This window comes from Culex quinquefasciatus, chromosome 2 (genome assembly GCF_015732765.1).
Source record: "Culex quinquefasciatus strain JHB chromosome 2, VPISU_Cqui_1.0_pri_paternal, whole genome shotgun sequence".
Taxonomy (NCBI): domain Eukaryota; kingdom Metazoa; phylum Arthropoda; class Insecta; order Diptera; family Culicidae; genus Culex; species Culex quinquefasciatus.
In genome coordinates, this window is record NC_051862.1 from 13586430 (window position 1) to 13606239 (window position 19810).

Sequence of the window (19810 nt, forward strand, 5' to 3'; positions counted from 1 at the left end):
GTGTCTTCGGCAAAGTTGTAGGTATGGATATGGACTACACTGGAAAAAAACATACGCGGTAAAATTTGTTTAATGTGTTTTAGAGGACATCAAATGCCAACTTTTCAAAAATTTCCAGGTTGTGCAAAAAATCTTTGACTGAGTTATGAATTTTTGAATTAATACTGATTTTTTCAAAAAATCGAAATATTGGTCGCAAAATTTTGTCCACTTCATTTTTCGATGTAAAATCAAATTTGCAATCAAAAAGAACTTAAGTGAAATTTTGATAAAGTGCACTGTTTTCAGGTTAAATAAATTTTTTGGTGACTTTTTTGAAAATAGTCGCAGTTTTTAATTTTTTTTAAATCAGTGCACATGTTTGCCCACCTTTGAAAAAAATATTTTTGTAAAGCTGAGAAAATTCTCAATACTTTGCTTTTTTGAACTTTGTTGATACGACCCTTAGTTGCTGAGCTATTACCATGCAAAGGTTTAAAAACATGAAAATTGATGTTTTCTAAGTCTCACCCAAACAACCCACCATTTTGTAATGACGATATCTCAGGAACTAATGGTCCGATTTTCAATGTTAAAATATAAAACATTCGTGAAATTTTTTCGATCTCTTCGATACAATATTTTCAAAAAATTTAAACCAAGACTAACATTTTAAAAGGGCGTAATATTGAATGTTTGTCCCTTTTGAAATGTTAGTCTTGATTTTTATGTTTTTAAACCTTTGCATGTCAATATCTCAGCAACTAAGGGTCGTATCAACAAAGTTCAAAAAAGCAAAATATATTGAGAATTTTCTCAGCTTTTCAAAAATATTTTTTCCTAAAGTGTGCAAACATGTGCACTTATTTAAAAAAATGAAAAATTCGACTATTTTCAAAAAAGTCACCTAAAATTAATTTAACTTGAAAAAGGTGCACTTTATCCAAAATTTCACTAATGTACTTTTTGATTGCAAGTTTGATTTTACATCGAAAAATGAAGTTGAAAAATTATTGCGACCAATATTTCGATTTTTTGATAAAATCAGTATTGATTAAAAAGTTATAACTCGGTCAAAGATTTTTTGCACAACCTGGAAATTTCTGAAAAGTTGGCATTTGATGTCCTCTAAAACATATCAGAAAATGAAAAAAAAAAAAAATAAAATAAAAATAGTTTTTTTTTGCAAATCAAGTTTTAGTGACAAAAAGTTAAATAAAAAATCACCAAAAATTCTTTACCGTGTATCATTTTTTTCCAGTGTAATCCATATCCATACCTACAACTTTGCCGAAGACACCAAATCGATCAAAAACTTCCTTCAAAAGAAACAGAATTTTGAATTTTCATACATCATTTTTGTATGGACAGCTGCCAAATTTGTATGGAAAATTATATGGACAAACTAATGATGCAAAATGGCTTCTTTGGGCATTCCGAAGGCACCAAAAAAGTTTCAGTCGGATTAAAAAATACAAAAAAAAATCAAATGACCGAAATCTGAGAGAACTGCTCATATCGATTATGGCTCTAATCGAGACTTTGGATTTAAATTGGGATTGTCACACAAAAAGTTATCCAAAATGTTTTACTCGAAAAATATTAGTTACTTTCAACTCTATTGCAATTCACCTAGTTCCCAGAGTGTAATTTTCAACATTAGATACGCAGTCACTCTAAAAACAATGCAAAACCGCTGCGTTAGAATGACACCATTTTAAAATAATAATAGTAGCTTTCAGGTGCTGTGTAAACATGAGGAAATCCGATCGTGATGAGGATGATGAATAAATTTATTATGTATTATTCATGTGTGTGTTGTGTTGTGTGTGTGCTATTGAGCTTGGTAATAATAATAAAGCAGAGTGAATACAATTAACATGCATTATCATCCAGAGTATCTTATAGCACACATATGTAAAACTACACACAAACTCATAACCGGTTACCATTATTGACTTTAACACTCGCGAAACGAGTCTTCATCATCTTCTCGCGCGGTTATTGCTAATTGCACTGTAAGTGTTCCGCCGCCCGATTCACGATCCGTCTGAGAAGTGAGAAAAATGAATGAAATCATCTGTACTTTGTCGGAGAGGATGCTCCTTTTAAACGCAAAATTGAGCGGCCGTGGATTTATTTGCATATTAAATATTACGCGGTCGCGGTTTGTATGCTTACTTTTTGAAATGTGACTTGATTAAGCGTGAGGAATTGCTTTATTATGGAAATTTTTAACCTTGAAATGAGCAAAACGTAAAATTCAAAGTAGTTTGTGAAAATATTAATTTCGCTTTAAATTTAAAAGTGAATGAAAGAAAACGCACAGCCAAATTTCACACCCAATGCAATTATCTTTTGTTGGCAGAACCATTTTCAGATCTGATTTCACATCCTCTTGTCATTTAGCGAGGTAAAAAACTGCACAAATTCTCGCTAAAATGGTGTCAGACGCTTGACGTGGAAGAAAACAGACTTGCATATCTTGAGTGCGTGGGTGGCGTAAATCTCATCCGGCGCACCTAAACAGCAGCATCAACATCAAGAAAACCTAGTTCCCATGGAAACGAAAAGTCTCGGCTTTCTTGCCTGCAGCATAATTGGCCCTCTTCATCAGTTCATCAGCGTTTAGACTTAGCTATAGAGGTATTAGAGCGCTGTGCTATTCCGTGACCGGCGTTTGTGAAGAGGTGAACAGTTCTCATAACCACACTGTGCACCCTCTGACATGCCAGTTGTGGTGTGAACCTTTTTTTTTTGCTGAACAACATTGACTCAATGCATCGTCTGAAAATGGAGTAGATTTCATCGTATAGCAGGGGTAGTCAAGGTGTCGTTGTATTATTTCTTTGAAATTTATGTCGATTATACAGTCATCCCACATATTCGGAACACCCACAAATTCGGAACACTTTTGTGATAATTTGTCAATAGCATGCCAAATGCAGCTTTTCTCTCGACCCTACTATTTTTAGGACCTTTATTTGGACATTTTCTTGCTATTTCACTAGTAAAAGTAGTACTTTTTGAACAAAAAACTTCATTTCAAGACTATTTTATCCAGAGCAGCAAAACACTGCCTCCAAATTGCCTGTTCCATGATTGTAGGATGTTATTGTGCCTCCCACAATTGTGGAACACCTGAATTTAACTGTTATTTTCACAAAAAAAAGTTATCAGACCATGGATAAAACATCACTAAGCTTGAGTTATACTGGTTGCAGTGTGTGAAGTCATTATTTTGTTACAAATATGTACTCCTGGAGAGATCCAAAGTTTGTTTACATTCGTAAGAAAAAAGTGTTCCGAATTTGTGGATTTCAAGGGTCAAAGTAATTCTTCGAAAACTTGACATAAAAGTTAAAATTTGCAGTTGTTCGATACAGCATTCGAAAGATCGCATGAAAAGCTTTCAAATGAAGGTAAAAGCGAATCATTAAGTTTAATTACCGATTTGCTATGATTTTTGGAACATTGGCCGATCTGTAAACTGTTCCGAATATGAGGGATGACTGTAGCTTGATGTTCAGAATGTTTTGACATATTTTTGCACGTGTTGTTCTCTGCGATTAGAGATTCCAACATTTTTATTTTTCAAATTGTTGAGTTGAAAATGAAAAATAAAAATTATTAATAAGAAAAATAGTTATTTCTTGTTTCCCCTCCAAATTTAATGGAGAAGTAAAAAAAACTAAAACAAAAGATGAAAATAAAACATGAGATACTCGTTAGATCAGAATATCTTACACAATTGCAGTTCTCAAATATCATATCATGATTTGGCTGATTTTAGCCACTACCTATATGGAAATATTTTGTTTTCAAAATTGGGCAAACATGTGCACTTATTTACAAAAAATAAAACCTTCGACTAGTTATAGCGACTAGAGGGCCTCGTGGAGCGGTGGTTAGCGGCTTCGGCTGCCGATCCCTAAGATGCAATGGAGCGCGGGTTCGATTTCCGCCTTATCCTCCTGGCCTTCTATCGGATGGGGAAGTAAAACGTCGGTCCATTTGCGTAAAAGAGGTTTTGGGTGACTCACCACACATAACCTTCGGATGCCTAGAAATGAGCAAAAACTTGCAACAGAGCAGCCCACAAAAGACCCGGTGGTCGTTAAAGTGGATTGCTTTGCTTTTTTTTAAACCTTCGACTATTTTCAAAAAAGTTACCTAAAAATGGCTATAACTTGAAAACGGTACACTTTATCAAAATTTCATTTAAGTACTTTTTGATTTCAAATTTTATTGCATCGAAAAAGAAGCTGATTTTTTTTTTGCGACCAGTATTTCGATTTTTTGAAAAATTCTGTATTGATTAAAAAATTTATAACTCGATCAAAGATTTTTTGCACAACCTGGAAATTTCTGAAAAGTTGGCATCTGATGTCCTCTAAAACATATAAAAAAAATAATAAAAATAGTTTTTTTGCAAATCAAGTTTTAGTGACAAAAATTTAAATTAAAAATCACCATTTTTTTACCGTTTATCATTTTTTTTACCGAAGACACCAAATCGGTCACAAAATTCCTTCAAAAGATATAGATTTTTGAATTTTCATACATCATTTTTGTATAGTCACCTGCCAAATTTATATGCGGCATACCCCCAAGCAACACACATTGTCAGATAAACGTATTTCCTAACTGGTTGTATAACCGATTGGCCTCGTTACCACAACTTGTTCTACAACTTCTGTGCATTGGAAAAAGCGCACTTTTTTCTGTTGTATAACTTGCCAGAATAAGATGCAAGTTATCAGAGTAAGTTGTACAAATGTATTTGACAACATTGTGCTAGCTAACAAGAGATTCAACGGAAAAAAGGGGGCGTGGTTAACGGTTGTGCTGTCAAATCAAAGCGCACACTGAAAAGGAAAGATAGATTGAAAACAGTTGTCTAACCGTTACCCAACTTAGATGTAAACAAACAGTTCTTATTAGAATTTCAATCAACGACGAAGCCAATAAAAATAGTATCTCTGACTATTTTGGTACGCTTGTTTCTGCCCGATTTATTTAGAAAAAAATAGAAATTGCATGAAAAAGAACAATCCTTTCGCGCTCTCTAACTTTGATTCTTGTGAAACCCTCTTCATGTCAAACTTTTAGATTTTCCTTTTTTGATGAACTTCGTCTTTCCCAAGATTCGATCCGATGACTTCGACGATTTGTTGTTATCTCCACGGCAGGTCCAGGCGCGCTTCCACATCTCTCCACGAGGCTTCATAGTAAACAAGCTGGCCTAAACGTCAATAAGAAGGCTGCTGTCAACTTTGTTATACAGCAGTGAGCTATACAACTTAACTCCAGAAAAGGCTGTCATTGGAAATTAAGTTATATAAGTTTGTTTTAAGTCAGTTTTTATAACTCCAATATACAACTTAGTTATAACAAACCGTTTCAATTGTCATTTCTATTACCGTACCACGGAGCAACATTGAAATCGGTGTGATTTTAATTTGTTATTTTCTCTATCATGAACTCCATAAGCTGACATTTTTGTAGCTTTTACCGGCAATATTTTTTTCAAACTAATCGGTAACAATTAAAATTATTGCAATCTTCGATAAATAAACAATATTGAAACTCTAAATACCTCTAAATACAAATTTACACCACCTAACAACACGCAATGTCAAGTTGAATATGTTTGTTGATTATCAGTCATATAACTTATTCTCCAATAACATTTGTGTAACAAAGCGAGAAAACCTAAGGTTATTTATAGAATTATTGGCCACGCCCATTTTTCAGAAGATGCCGTCACATGACAAGTTAGATAAGCAGTGAAACAAACAGTGCAATATTATTCTTATTCAACAAACTGTTTTCGAGGAAAACATTGCAGATGACGGAACAGCATCTTGGCATATCAGCATTTTGACGTTTAATTACAGCTCATAAAAAGCGTTTTTGACTGAAATCAAGTGATAAATACCTCAAACGGAAGTGAGCAAGCAAGTTTCTATCGAAGGTGATCGAAAATAAGTTGTTTAAACAGTGTAAATCAGCAAATTGGATGGAGTTAGGAGCGAGTGCTAAACCTCCCAAATAGGTGAGAATTTTCTCCATGTTGTGTTTTAAAGTTGGAAAAGAGTGAAGTTGACTTTGTTGTGACACTTTTGTGGCACAAAACACGATAGTTACATAAGTAAGATATACAAGCAGTGAAACAAACTGTTATTTAAGTTATGTTCAGATTTTGTCTCGTATGTTTAATAAGAACAATTGTCTAACTATTATTCAACAGTCGACAAGTTATAAGTGCTACTTGGGCCGTAGGCACCAAAAAAGTTTCAGCTAGATTGAAAAATACAAAAAAAGCATCTAAAAATTAATTTAAAACTTTTTTCGACCAAATTTTCGATATTTTTCAATATTTTTTTTTCTTCTGAAATTCATAGCTCCGGTACCAAAATTCTTCGTAACGCTGTCAAAGACAAATTTATGGAAAATTGGACGAGCTTTCCGGTAAAAATATTTACGAGACTGAAAAATCAAGTCGGTCATACAGAAATAGCCAAAAACCATCAAAACCCCTATTTTTTCAACATTTTTATTTTTAAAACCGCTGTTCCTTCATAAGGATTGGACTTTGGAATGGTCATAATGGAGACTTTTATGTAAGATTGTCTGGAGAATCGATTCCCACTATTGATTTTCGAAAATTGTGACGTTTAGAGCACTTTGCAAAAAACGGTTTTAGTAAATGATTTTTGTATTTTTTCAGTAATTCCCAAAAAATTTTGAATGAGAAATAAATCGTGTCATCACCCTTAAAAAATACATTCATGCTTAAAAATAGACAAAATCTCATAGAAGTTGCGTGTATTTTTCTATCAGTGTATTTTTTCAGAAAGCCCGTCCATTTTTCTACATGTTTGTCTTTGGCCACTTTTTGATACGACGGCTTCGAGGTACAGTATTTTTTAAATTACTAAATACAAAAATATTTGAAAAACTTACGCCCTTCTCAAATGTAATTTTCGAGCAAAATTGGCTGCATATACACAAAAATGGCTTATATAAGCCTAGGATAACATGTCTACAAAGTTTCATTGGAATCGGAGAGGGTCTGGTACAAAAGTACCAGAAAAATCCTGATTTGAGCTGGAATGGCTCGGAATACCCGGGCAGACGGTAATAACAAAATTCAGGCCATCAATAACAAATACTTTTAAAATAACAGAAAATGTTATGGAATCTTCTTGAAAAATCCATTTTTGCATAAGGGTTTAATAACAGTTTATGTTATCATAACAAAAATTGTTATTGGTCTGATATTGATAGACAGCCAAAACAACTTTACAATAACATTTTTTGTTATGGAAGAATACCTCCAACTGTTATTAGTATGATATATGAATAACAAAGATTTGTTCGAAGAATAACCAAAAATGTTATTAGTCTGTTATTACAATAACAATCTAATAACAAAAAAATCATAACGACGAATAACAAATCTTGTTATAAATAACATAAAATGTTATTGGCCTAGTATTTTCAAATATCAAAAAATGTTATTCCCAAGTTTTTTTCCGTCTGCTCGGGTACAAATTAAAAAAAATAGCGTTTTAGGGAGGTCTCTTCTTCTTTTGTTTAAGTTCACGAAAGATAGATATTTTAGTCGTAACATTCCAAAGTTATTGATTTTTTAAATCTAGTTAACCGAAATTTGGATTTTCTATTCGGTTTTCGGAACCACTGACTGTTGAAATTTCAGCAACTTTCAACGTTTGTACTGTTTTGTAGCGCCCTGCATTTGAAAGGGTGAGAATGGATGCAACTTTTCCAACAAAACAAAACAGCATATCGTACCCCCTAAAACAAAAAGCTTTGAGTGCAACTATTCACGCAGCTTCCCGTGAGGTTGGAAAGAAAATGTGAATCAATTTTGCGATTTTTAATTTAGGTAGTGCTTTGTTTTTGCTCGGTTAATGGTGTTCCCATGCCCTTTTAAGAGAGTTTTGTTTTGCTTTTGATTAATAGTGAAGCATGCTATCGTTAGAGATTTGTTAGAATTATTCGATAAATTTAAGCTTGAACTGCTTGCTGGTTTGAAACATCATCTTGAAAGCACAATTTTCCAGAGTACGTAACAAACCTTTAGCAATTTCCAGTCTCGTCATAACGTCGCAATCAAATTATAAACCAGAACCCAACTTCAAGTCATTATTTCGCCAGTCCCACAAGTCGTTTCCCAGTCTAGCTGTTTCATAACCATAACAACACACGCTCGTTAAAGTAAAGTTTCTTCCAGAAAACCTTCACACAGCCAATCATCGATCTCGAACAACACACTCACAGGCGCAGAAACCTTCGCAGAAAAGCTCCCTCCAGCCCTAACCCTGGTTTGACGGTGATTATGTAATTAAATCCCGGTATCAATTTTTCCCATCTTTGCGCAAAATTAAGGAAGACAGCCCTGAGTGGCTCTCGGGCTCTCGGGGCTGCCATGCAAAGTTACAATTGAGATTACCCGTCTCTGGGACATCGACGTCGTCGTTCGTGATCATCATCATCATCCGTTTGAACGGTTTCTCGGGCGTGAACATCGTCGCGTTCGTTCTTTCTTTTCCAGAGTCACGACGAGCAGATTGTAATCTAATTTTCTGCTGCACCTCTGCTACTCTGAGTGTAGTATACGTCCCAGCGTTGACTCACACCTCATCCGGTGTGTAACCGGGTAGTGTAACGTTTGCATGCATAATAAGGGTAGACGGCTCTTTTGTTACAGCAGCGAGAGTCCATGGCAAGGTACGGAAAATCGATTTCTAGTTGACGGTTCAAACCACTAAGCAGCAAATTTCAATATTTTGCATGCATTTTTGTCATTTGAAGAGGATTTTCCAAAGAAGTGTCGTCGGAAAAACCCCCTGGATTATGGGAAAACCGCCAGTTTGTGTGAACATCCAAGCTCATGAAAATGAGATTTTCCCACAGCGCTGTTGGCAATCGATGCCAACGGGGTCAAGTGGGGCTTCCAGACAGGAAACGAGAAAGCATGGAAAGGGGACCAGAACGTTCTGCAACCTTGACCGCAAGTAGTGCGGTGAAGCGATGCTAACCGACCAATGAAAATTTGACGAGAAAAGTGGTTTTGGGGTTTGCAACTAATTTACATTTTTAACAAATTCATGAGGATCCAGAAGTTTAATTAGAAAATAAAACCATCTCCATCAGGCGCTTACGCCACTTTCGCAATTACGTCATAAACACCAACCAGTCAAGTCAAGACTATTATAACTGTTCTCGAAGAAGAAAGGCCAACCCCGTTCAGTCACACCATAGTACGGACATGTGGCCTAGAGTTGTTGTTGTTGTTGTTCTTATTGTGGATACGAGACGTTAGCCAGTTGCCAACAGGCCGTGACCTTTTCCCACCCCGGCCGGGAAAAGCTCTCCTTCTGCGGCGTTGTAAAACTAATGGTTACCTTGCACATGCGGCGTTGTGGACCTGATGACGGGGTCGGGAATGTTTTATGGCAAATGAAGAGCAGATCTGGGAGCAGGCAGATGGTTCAGGCAATGGGGTGTTACTGCTGCTGCTTTTAATTCGATAGTTATTTTGATATTAAGGTCAGGTGATGCAAATCTGCCTCCTTTTCTTTATAAAATCTACAAATACGAATTACAAATTACAAATTACCAATTGTAAAATTATTGCAAACTTAAGAAATTTGACAAATTTTGGCAATTTTTACAGATTTTGGCAAATTTTACAAATTTTGGCAAATTTTACAAATTTTACAAATTTTACAAATTTTGGCAAATTTAAAAAATTTTGGCGAATTTCAAAATTTTTGGCATTTTTTTTTTCAAATTTTGTCAAATTTTACAAATTTTGGCATATTTTCCATTTTTGGCAAATTTTGCAAATTTTGGCAATTTTTACAAATTTTGGCAAATTTTGGCAAATTTTACAAATTTTGGCAAATTTTACAAATTTTGGCAAATTTTACAAATTTTGGCAAATTTTACAAATTTTGGCAAATTTTACAAATTTTGGCAAATTTTACAAATTTTGGCAAATTTTACAAATTTTGGCAAATTTTACAAATTTTGACAAATTTTACAAATTCTGGCAAATTTTACAAATTTTGGCAAATTTCACAATTTTTTTCAAATTTTACAAATTTTTGGCAAATTTTACAAATTTTGGCAAATTTTACAAATTTTGGCAAATTTGACAAATTTTGGCAAATTTGACAAATTTTACAAATTTTGGCAAATTTTACAAATTTTGGCAAATTTTACAAATTTTGGCAAATTTTACAAATTTTGGCAAATTTTACAAATTTTGGCAAATTTTACAAATTTTGGCAAATTTTACAAATTTTGCAAATTTTACAAATTTTGGCAAATTTTACAAATTTTGGCAAATTTTACAAATTTTGGCAAATTTTACAAATTTTGGCAAATTTTACAAAGCAAATTTTACAAATTTTGGCAAATTTTACAAATTTTGGCAAATTTTACAAATTTTGGCAAATTTTACAAATTTTGGCAAATTTTACAAATTTTGGCAAATTTTACAAATTTTGACAAATTTTACAAATTTTGGCAAATTTTACAAATTTTGGCAAATTTTACAAATTTTGGCAAATTTTACAAATTTTACAAATTTTACAAATTTTACAAATTTTACAAATTTTACAAATTTTACAAATTTTACAAATTTTACAAATTTTACAAATTTCACAAATTTTGGCAAATTTTACAAATTGTACAAATTTTACAAAATTTACAAAATTTACAAAATTTACAAAATTTACAAATTTTACAAATTTTATAAATTTTACAAATTTTACAAATTTTACAAATTTTACAAATTTTACAAATTTTGCAAATTTTACAAATTTTACAAATTTTACAAATTTTACAAATTTTACAAATTTTACAAATTTTACAAATTTTAAAAATTTTAGAAATTTTACAAAATTTTATAAATTTTACCAATTTTACAAATTTTACAAATTTTACAAATTTTACAAATTTTACAAATTTTACAAATTTTACAAATTTTACAAATTTTACAAATTCTAATTACAAACACAATTTACGAATACAAATGAGCAATTCTCAGAAAATTCGGTCATTCGATTTTGTTGTATTTTTTATCCCGACTGAAACTTTTTTGGTGTCTTCGGTATGCCCAAAGAAGCCATTTTGCATCATTAGTTTGTCCATATATTTTTCCATACAAATTTGGCAGCTGTCCATACAAAAATGATATATGAAATTCAAAAATCTGTATCTTTTGAAGGAATTTTTCGATCGATTTTTGGCCCTTTAGTAGGTGTAATACTGAATGTTTGGAAATCGGACCATTAGTTGCTGAGATATCGACATTAGAAAATGGTGTGTTGTTTTGGTGTGACTTGTAAAACAAAATTTTTATAGTTTTTAAACCTTTGCATGCAATATCTCAGCAACTAAGGGTTGGATGAACAAAGTTCAAAAAAACAAAATATTATCAAAAAAAAAAAAAATGTTTTTTTTTTTAGAGGTGGCTAAACACTAACTTTTAAAAATGAATAACTGTGACTATTCTCAATGAAGTTGCCTAAAAATGGCTATAACTTGAAAACGGTGCACTTTATCAAAATTTCACTGAAATACTTCTTGAGTGCAAATTCAATTTTACATCGAGAAAAAGTAGTTGAAATTTTACGCGACCGATATTTCAATTTTTTTCAAATGAGTATTGATTCAAAAATTCAATACTCGATCAAAGAATTTTTGCCCGTTCTCGTAATTTTTGAAAAATTGGCATTTGATGTTCCCTAAAACATCAGAAAAAAAATCATAGTGTTTTTTGCAAATCAAGTTTTAGTTACCAAAAGTGAAACATCATTTTTTTCAGTGTAGTTCTTATTCAACTTTTTTGAAGACACCAATTCGACCAACAAATTCCTTCAAAAGATACAGATTTTTGAATTTTCATGAATCATTTTTGTATGGACAGCTACCAAATTTGTATGGAAAATTACATGGACAAACTAATAATGTAAAATAGCTTCTTTGGGCATACCGAAGGCATAAAAAAAGTTTCCAGCCGGTTTAAAAAATGCAAAAAATAAAATTAAAGAAAAAAGACCGATTTTGTAGAGAATTGCTCAAATATAAATGTTTGTAATTACAAATTACACAGGTTTGTATTAACAATTTACAATTTAACAATTTAATTTAAAAGGTTGGTCAAACGACTTCGAATTTTGGGAAAAATCGGGCAGTTGAGGGTTGAAAGTTATTACAATATTAGGGAATTGGAAAATAAAATAATATCGCTTACTTTTAACACACTTTTAAAGTGGTTTTACGTGTTTTAGATTATTAGTTTAAATTTTACTAATTATTGAATGGGGTTTCGTGTCGTTGAATTAATCTTATTAATTTGAGTAGCATTTTTTTTTATTATACGTAAATTTTTATTTCTAAGATTTTTGAACATCTATATTCCAGCAATTCAGTAAATTTTAAAACAACAGCAAATGACACTGAAAAAAATGGAAGTTATATTTATCTAGAAATGACTAGACCTCTGTGATATCTGGACATGTCCAAGTTTCCAGAATATGAGATGCCAATCTACAACATTGACACTGACTACCATCAGCAAATACAAGATACAAGAGACATACAACTTGCGAGAACCAAGTAAAAACAAAGCAGTTTCCTGGTCCTTTCAAACCGAGAATACACAACAATCATCTCGAGTACCGCAATGTGGGGGGGTTACACACCACTTGAACTTGCAAAATTGTGGGGAGGAGGAGAAATTCCTCCGGCTTCACAAACTGTGACGCACTTGGAGTACTTGTCCTATCGCAATTCCACCAGCCGGCTGAACTGACCGGCGATGATAACGTGCTTATCACCTGTGCGTCAACCAGCTGATGCGATAATTACGTTACACGAACTGCTCGATTTAATCAACACTTCTTCCTTTTTTTTCAGGAGGCCAAATCCACCTTCCGGATCCTGATGAACGAGTCCACCCGGCGGCTCAAACTGTCCTCCAAGAAGCTCGGCAGCTGCATCGACAAGGCGCGACCGTACTACGAGGCGCTCGAGAAGGCCAAAGCGGCCCAGACGGAGTGCCAGGCGGCGGCCATCAAGTTCCAGCGCTCGAGCGAGATCCACGCGGCGGCCAAGGAAACGGTCGCCCTGGCCGAGCAGCGCTTCATGAGCAACAGCCACGAGTGGCAGTTCGATAACGCGTGGCAGGAAATGTTGAATCATGCCACGATTAAGGTGAGTTTTTTTTGGGGGGGGATTTTCGGGACAGGAAATGGAAATTTCGATAAGGCAGGAAACCGTCGATATATTATAGGTTAATGGTTGTTGTTGCTCAGGTCAGGAGCAAAAGAAAGAACATAAAACACAAACCAGTTCGATCAAACATCCGGTTTGAGCGCCTTGTCAAAAGTTCGAAACGACGCAGTTTTACTGGTTCAAACGTCGAAACCTGTTGCGGGTAGCATTCCGTCAAATACAGGCAAAACAGCAACATCAAAAAGCGAAAGAGAGCATGTGTTTTGATACGCCCGATGGACACACATTTTAGCATACGTAATTATACACGCACTCTGAAGTGTTATTGTTGTTTTTTTTGTTCATTTGTTTTCACTCTGTGGTTCTCTCTGTTGGCCGGTAGCACCTGGCATCGTGGCGTAAAATGCCCGGCCGACCAGCAGCATGGGCCTTTAATTCGTTACGCTTCGTGATTTGCCACCTTCGCTGGGAGGGTGACCCTTGGCGTCAGATACCAAACAACAACAAAAAGTTTACAAAAAAAATGACTTTCCCATGATTGATTTTTTTTAGGCTGTATATTTGAATGTTTTTCGCGTTTTAGATTTTCAGAAAATAAAATATTTTTTTTTAAGTAGACAAATTTTATTTTAAGTAAAAATACATTGCAATACGTTGAACGTTGATGGCAAACTTTTGGGAAAAAAATTAGTTTCGTTAATTTAATGATATTTTGATAATTATTGACAGCACCATAACTGAAAAGCCCATGCAGGATTTAAATTTAGAATAGTCAGAAATAAGTGTTTTTAAATGTCAGGCTTGATAAAAAAATAGAGTTAATTTTTAATGAAAATAGCGCAAAACAGAATTGCATAGAAAAAGTTTTAATCAATTATAAAAATACAGTCGATATGCGAAAACGAATCGAGAACTACTCAGCAGTGCATTAAATGAGTGATAGAAATTTGTATCACCTGATGTTTCCTGCACCAAAATGTCATTGCTGTAGTTTGAGAGTTCCCTTCTTTAGTTTTCGGACTCCTCCTCTTATCAAAGATCACACGCTCCCACCACTGAAACTGTTTCGCTCTCAATAAACCTTTGACAAAGTTATTTTAGTGCCGGCTTTTGTGAGAAAAAAGAGAATGACAACGGGAGCTGAGATTCTCCTCAGGATGGAAAGAAGAGCAATGATTGTTTGGGGCACGTTTTCAGGGACGCTGACGACTGATAGGGGGAGAGGGGGTAATATGCACCCCCCAAAGGGAAAACTGTGATTTCTCAACCATTACAGTATTACCGTGGAAGAATTTTGTTCGATGTTCTAAACGAACTATTATTCTTCGTCATCTATGTGAAAAAAGTCTTTAAAAACCTCAAAATTGTTCGAAAACGTCTAAAAACATTTCTAATTCATTTCAAACAACCATGCGGGGCAATATGCACCGCAACATTGGGGCAAAATGCACTAAAACAACGGGACAAAATGCACCGGTTAAAAGTAGTTTTCACTAGTCACCACTAGATGACACCGCTGTTTTTACAAAGGAGCTTCACAGCGGTGCATTTTGCCCCGACTACGCTTTTTGTAGAAAATTTACTTAAAAATGCATTTTTTTGTGTTTTTGGACTCATCTGTCTATAGGCTCCCAAAACCAAAGCTAAAAACTCGATTCGCCACCTACATTCGAGTAGGAGAACTTTGGTGCAAGGTTACGTATACGGTTTCCCGAGCAGGGGTAAATAACACGGGAATATCAAATTTTGGTATTACTTGGGCAAATAACAGCGACCAAAATGTGCCCTTGGTTGCCCAGTAATAGATGGTAAAATACCATGAAATCATACCAAAAGCTTGTATGTGGAAGGGCACAACAATACCAAACCATGTTATTCCAAGGGTAAAATAATACCTCAAAATAAAACCATTTCAATACCAAGTTGAGGTCTTCTGGATTTTTGAACATTGCTTGAATACCAAAACTTGGTATTGTCATGGTTTTAATTTTAGGTATTCCCGCGCCCTTGGAAAATCATATTTTGGTATTCCTGTGGTCTTCCACAAACATGATATTGGTTTGATTTCATGGTATTTTATCATCTATTACTGGGCAACCAAGAGCACATTTTGGTCGCTGGTATTTGCACAAGTAATACCAAAATTTGCTATTTTCATACCATTTTTAGTGCAGCAGTTGCAGTTAGTGAAAAAACGTAAATGATCCTTATGCAACAACCAAATCTACTCACCTGATGATTCCATGTTGTTTTTAGTGATATTCTTCACCACACCGAATGCATTTGTCATTGATGAACGGCTGTACTTGAAGTTCTTGAAGCTTCTGAAAAATAACAAGATTGAAAAATAAGTATTATTAAAATGAAACTGGATTGAAATTCACCAAAATTCAATAATCTGTTGATTGACTCGTTTTTCAAAGTATTAGGTTATCCCAACTTAGAAAAATTTCAACTTTTTTGAAAAAAATATTAGTGGGTATATCACAAAAAAAAAATTAAATCAGCTTTAAAATTTTTGGGTTTCAAGTCATTTTAGCGCAAAATTAATTATCTCGTCAAAAATAAAAAAAAATCCATAGTTTCAGAGAAAATTGATGAAACCTTTCAATACCAAAATGTGGCATCCTGACATAGAAAATTTTCCACAATTTCAAGTCATTTCAAAAAAGTTTAAAATCACGTTTTAAATTTCCGGTTTTCAATGAAAGCATTCGCTTTGAGACCTCGTTTTAGTGCAAAATTAATTATCTCGTCAAAAATTAAAAAAAAATCCATAGTTTCAGAGAAAATTGATGAAACCTTTCAATACCAAAATAATACCAAAATGTGGCATCCTGACTTAGAAAACATTCCACAATTTCAAGTCATTTCTGTAGGGGGTATATCAAAAATGTTTAAAATCAAGTTTGAAATTTTCGGTTTTCAATGAAAGCATTCGCTTTGAGACATCATTTAAGCGCAAAATTAATTATTTTGTCAAAATTGGTCAACATTTTCCCATAGTTTCAGAGAAAATTGATAAAACACCTTAATACCAAAATAATACCAAAATGTGCCATCCTGACTTAGAAAATTTTCCACAATTTCAAGTCATTTCTGTAGGGGGTATATCAAAAATGTTTAAAATCAAGTTTGAAATTTCCGGTTTTCAATGAAAGCATTCGCTTTGAGACATCATTTTAGCGCAAAATTAATTATTTTGTCAAAATTGGTCAAAATTTTCCCATAGTTTCAGAGGAATTTGGTAAAACACTTTAATACCAAAATAATACCAAAATGTGGTGTTCGACCATTGACAAATTCTGCAATTTTGCAATATCAAAACAATACCTAAAATTGGTATGATACCACATTTTGCTCTTGCATAATCCTTAAGACAAATTTTTAAGGGTCCAGGAATACCAAAATTTGGTATTGATACCAGAGAAAGGTATTATTACGCATTTCCCTTGTTATTTACCCATGCTCGGGTTTGCGCGATAAGTGTAAAGGGGAGTGAAAACTATTCTAAGATTTTTTAATAGAAAATTGATCTTTTGGAATAAAATAAAGTTAACAGGAGGTAAGAAATAAAAAGTTCTATCTACTGACTTTTTGATATTTTTGCTAAGTTGCCTTTTTCATTGAAAATTCTGAGATCCGGATTGAAAATGCGAGAATGAGGTTAGATTGCTAATTTTGAAAATCAATCCAATTACACTACTCGACAAAACAAAACTTGTGTCAAGGGATTGACGATATCTCATCGGTTCCTCAGAGAAAAGGCATCCCCGAATCCGATGCAATCGACAGAATTTGATTTTATGTCCACGCGGACTGACGAGAAGCTGGTAAATTTTTTAACATAAAAAATCGAACAATTTAAAAAAACTTGCGTCTCCTCCCAACTATATGAGCCATCTACAAAAATATGGAGGCGCCTGGTGCATAGCCATTTCCTTTAAGCACAACGGAAACAACCAATACAAATGTATAAAAAGTTGTCAAGTTCGGGGGTCCACAGCTAGCATTTTTTGTACGATTATAAAAATAAATATTAAAAGTTTAAAATTAAAATATTTGAAAAACATTTTTTTTAAATATATTTGTTTACTAAAATTTTATGTTTCTCAAAGGTCTATGGGTACTTCGGGATGTCCATGGTAATCCAAGGACTCCCTAGAGTTAAGATCTATGAGTCTACCGCCGTAACAAGCAAGAGGTCGTCGGATTTTGACCCCGGATTATGTGCGTATAGCATCAGTGGATATGGTAGACTACTATATGAATGTAATGGGATGTACATGGTCATCCAAGGACTCCCTGGAGTTAAGATCTACGAGTCTACCGCCGTAACAAGCAAGAGGTCGTCGGATTTTGACCCCGGATTGTGTGCGTATAGCATCAGTGGATATGGTAGACTACTATATGAATGTAATGGGATGTACATGGTCATCCAAGGACTCCCTGGAGTTAAGATCTACGAGTCTACCGCCGTAACAAGCAAGAGGTCGTCGGATTTTGAACCCGGATTATGTGCGTATAGCACCAGTGGATATGGTAGACTACTATATGAATGTAATGGGATGTCCATGGTCATCCAAGGACTCCCTGGAGTTAAGATCTATGAGTCTACCGCCGTAACAAGCAAGAGGTCGTCGGATTTTGACCCCGGATCATGTGCGTATAGCATCAGTGGATATGGTAGACTACTATATGAATGTAATGGGATGTACATGGTCATCCAAGGACTCCCTGGAGTTAAGATCTACGAGTCTACCGCCGTAACAAGCAAGAGGTCGTCGGATTTTGACCCCGGATCATGTGAGTATAGCATCAGTGGATATGGTAGACTACTATATGAATGTAATGGGATGTCCATGGTCATCCAAGGACTCCCTGGAGTTAAGATCTATGAGTCTACCGCCGTAACAAGCAAGAGGTCGTCGGATTTTGACCCCGGATCATGTGCGTATAGCATCAGTGGATATGGTAGACTACTATATGAATGTAATGGGATGTACATGGTCATCCAAGGACTCCCTGGAGTTAAGATCTACGAGTCTACTGCCGTAACAAGCAAGAGGTCGTCGGATTTTGACCCCGGATCATGTGAGTATAGCATCAGTGGATATGGTAGACTACTATATGAATGTAATGGGATGTACATGGTCATCCAAGGACTCCCTGGAGTTAAGATCTACAATCAATGTAAAGTTATCGAAATATTTAAGTTTGAACGATGAACAAAAGTCCTTGCTTACCACTTTAGCCAAACGGCGACCTCTTTTTTGTTACGGCGGTAGACTCGTAGATCTTAACTCCAGAGAGCCCAACACATTTATATAGTAGTCTACCATATCCACTGATGCTATACGCACATGATCCGGGGTCAAAAGCCGATGACCTCTTGTTTGTTACGACGGTAGACTCGTAGATCTTAACTCCAGGGAGTCCTTGGATGACCATGGACATCCTATTACATTCATATAGTAGTCTACCATATCCACTGATGCTATACGCACATGATCCGGGGTCAAAATCCGACGACCTCTCGCTTGTTACGGCGCTAGACTCGTAGATCTTAACTCCAGGGAGTCCTTGGATGACCATGGACATCCCATTACATTCATATAGTAGTCTACCATATCCACTGGTGCTATACGCACATGATCCGGGGTCAAAATCCGACGACCTCTCGCTTGTTACGGCGGTAGACTCGTAGATCTTAACTCCAGGGAGTCCTTGGATGACCATGTACATCCCATTACATTCATATAGTAGTCTACCATATCCACTGATGCTATACGCACATGATCCGGGGTCAAAATCCGACGACCTCTTGGTTGTTACGGCGGTAGACTCATAGATCTTAACTCCAGGGAGTCCTTGGATGACCATGGACATCCCATTACATTCATATAGTAGTCTACCATATCCACTGGTGCTATACGCACATGATCCGGGGTCAAAATCCGACGACCTCTCGCTTGTTACGGCGGTAGACTCATAGATCTTAACTCTAGGGAGTCCTTGGATGACCATGTACATCCCATTACATTCATATAGTAGTCTACCATATCCACTGATGCTATACGCACATGATCCGGGGTCAAAATCCGACGACCTCTTGCTTGTTACGGCGGTAGACTCATAGATCTTAACTCCAGGGAGTCCTTGGATGACCATGGACATCCCATTACATTCATATAGTAGTCTACCATATCCACTGGTGCTATACGCACATGATCCGGGGTCAAAATCCGACGACCTCTCGCTTGTTACGGCGGTAGACTCGTAGATCTTAACTCCAGGGAGTCCTTGGATGACCATGTACATCCCATTACATTCATATAGTAGTCTACCATATCCACTGATGCTATACGCACATGATCCGGGGTCAAAATCCGACGACCTCTTGGTTGTTACGGCGGTAGACTCATAGATCTTAACTCCAGGGAGTCCTTGGATGACCATGGACATCCCATTACATTCATATAGTAGTCTACCATATCCACTGATGCTATACTCACATGATCCGGGGTCAAAATCCGACGACCTCTTGCTT

At 35.2% G+C, this 19810-nt stretch overlaps 1 protein-coding gene across 3 annotated transcripts in view; it reads left to right on the plus strand.

Annotated features, from left to right (window-relative positions):
- LOC6032315 (SH3 domain-binding protein 5 homolog) overlaps window positions 1-19810 on the plus strand; it is a 68259-nt gene that overhangs the window by 26053 nt on the left and 22396 nt on the right. For all 3 annotated transcript variants that reach the window (XM_038254006.1, XM_038254005.1, XM_038254007.1), the window contains one exon: window positions 12943-13239. In XM_038254006.1, the coding sequence (XP_038109934.1) occupies window positions 12943-13239 (297 nt within the window). The remainder of the gene's footprint in view (window positions 1-12942; window positions 13240-19810) is intronic.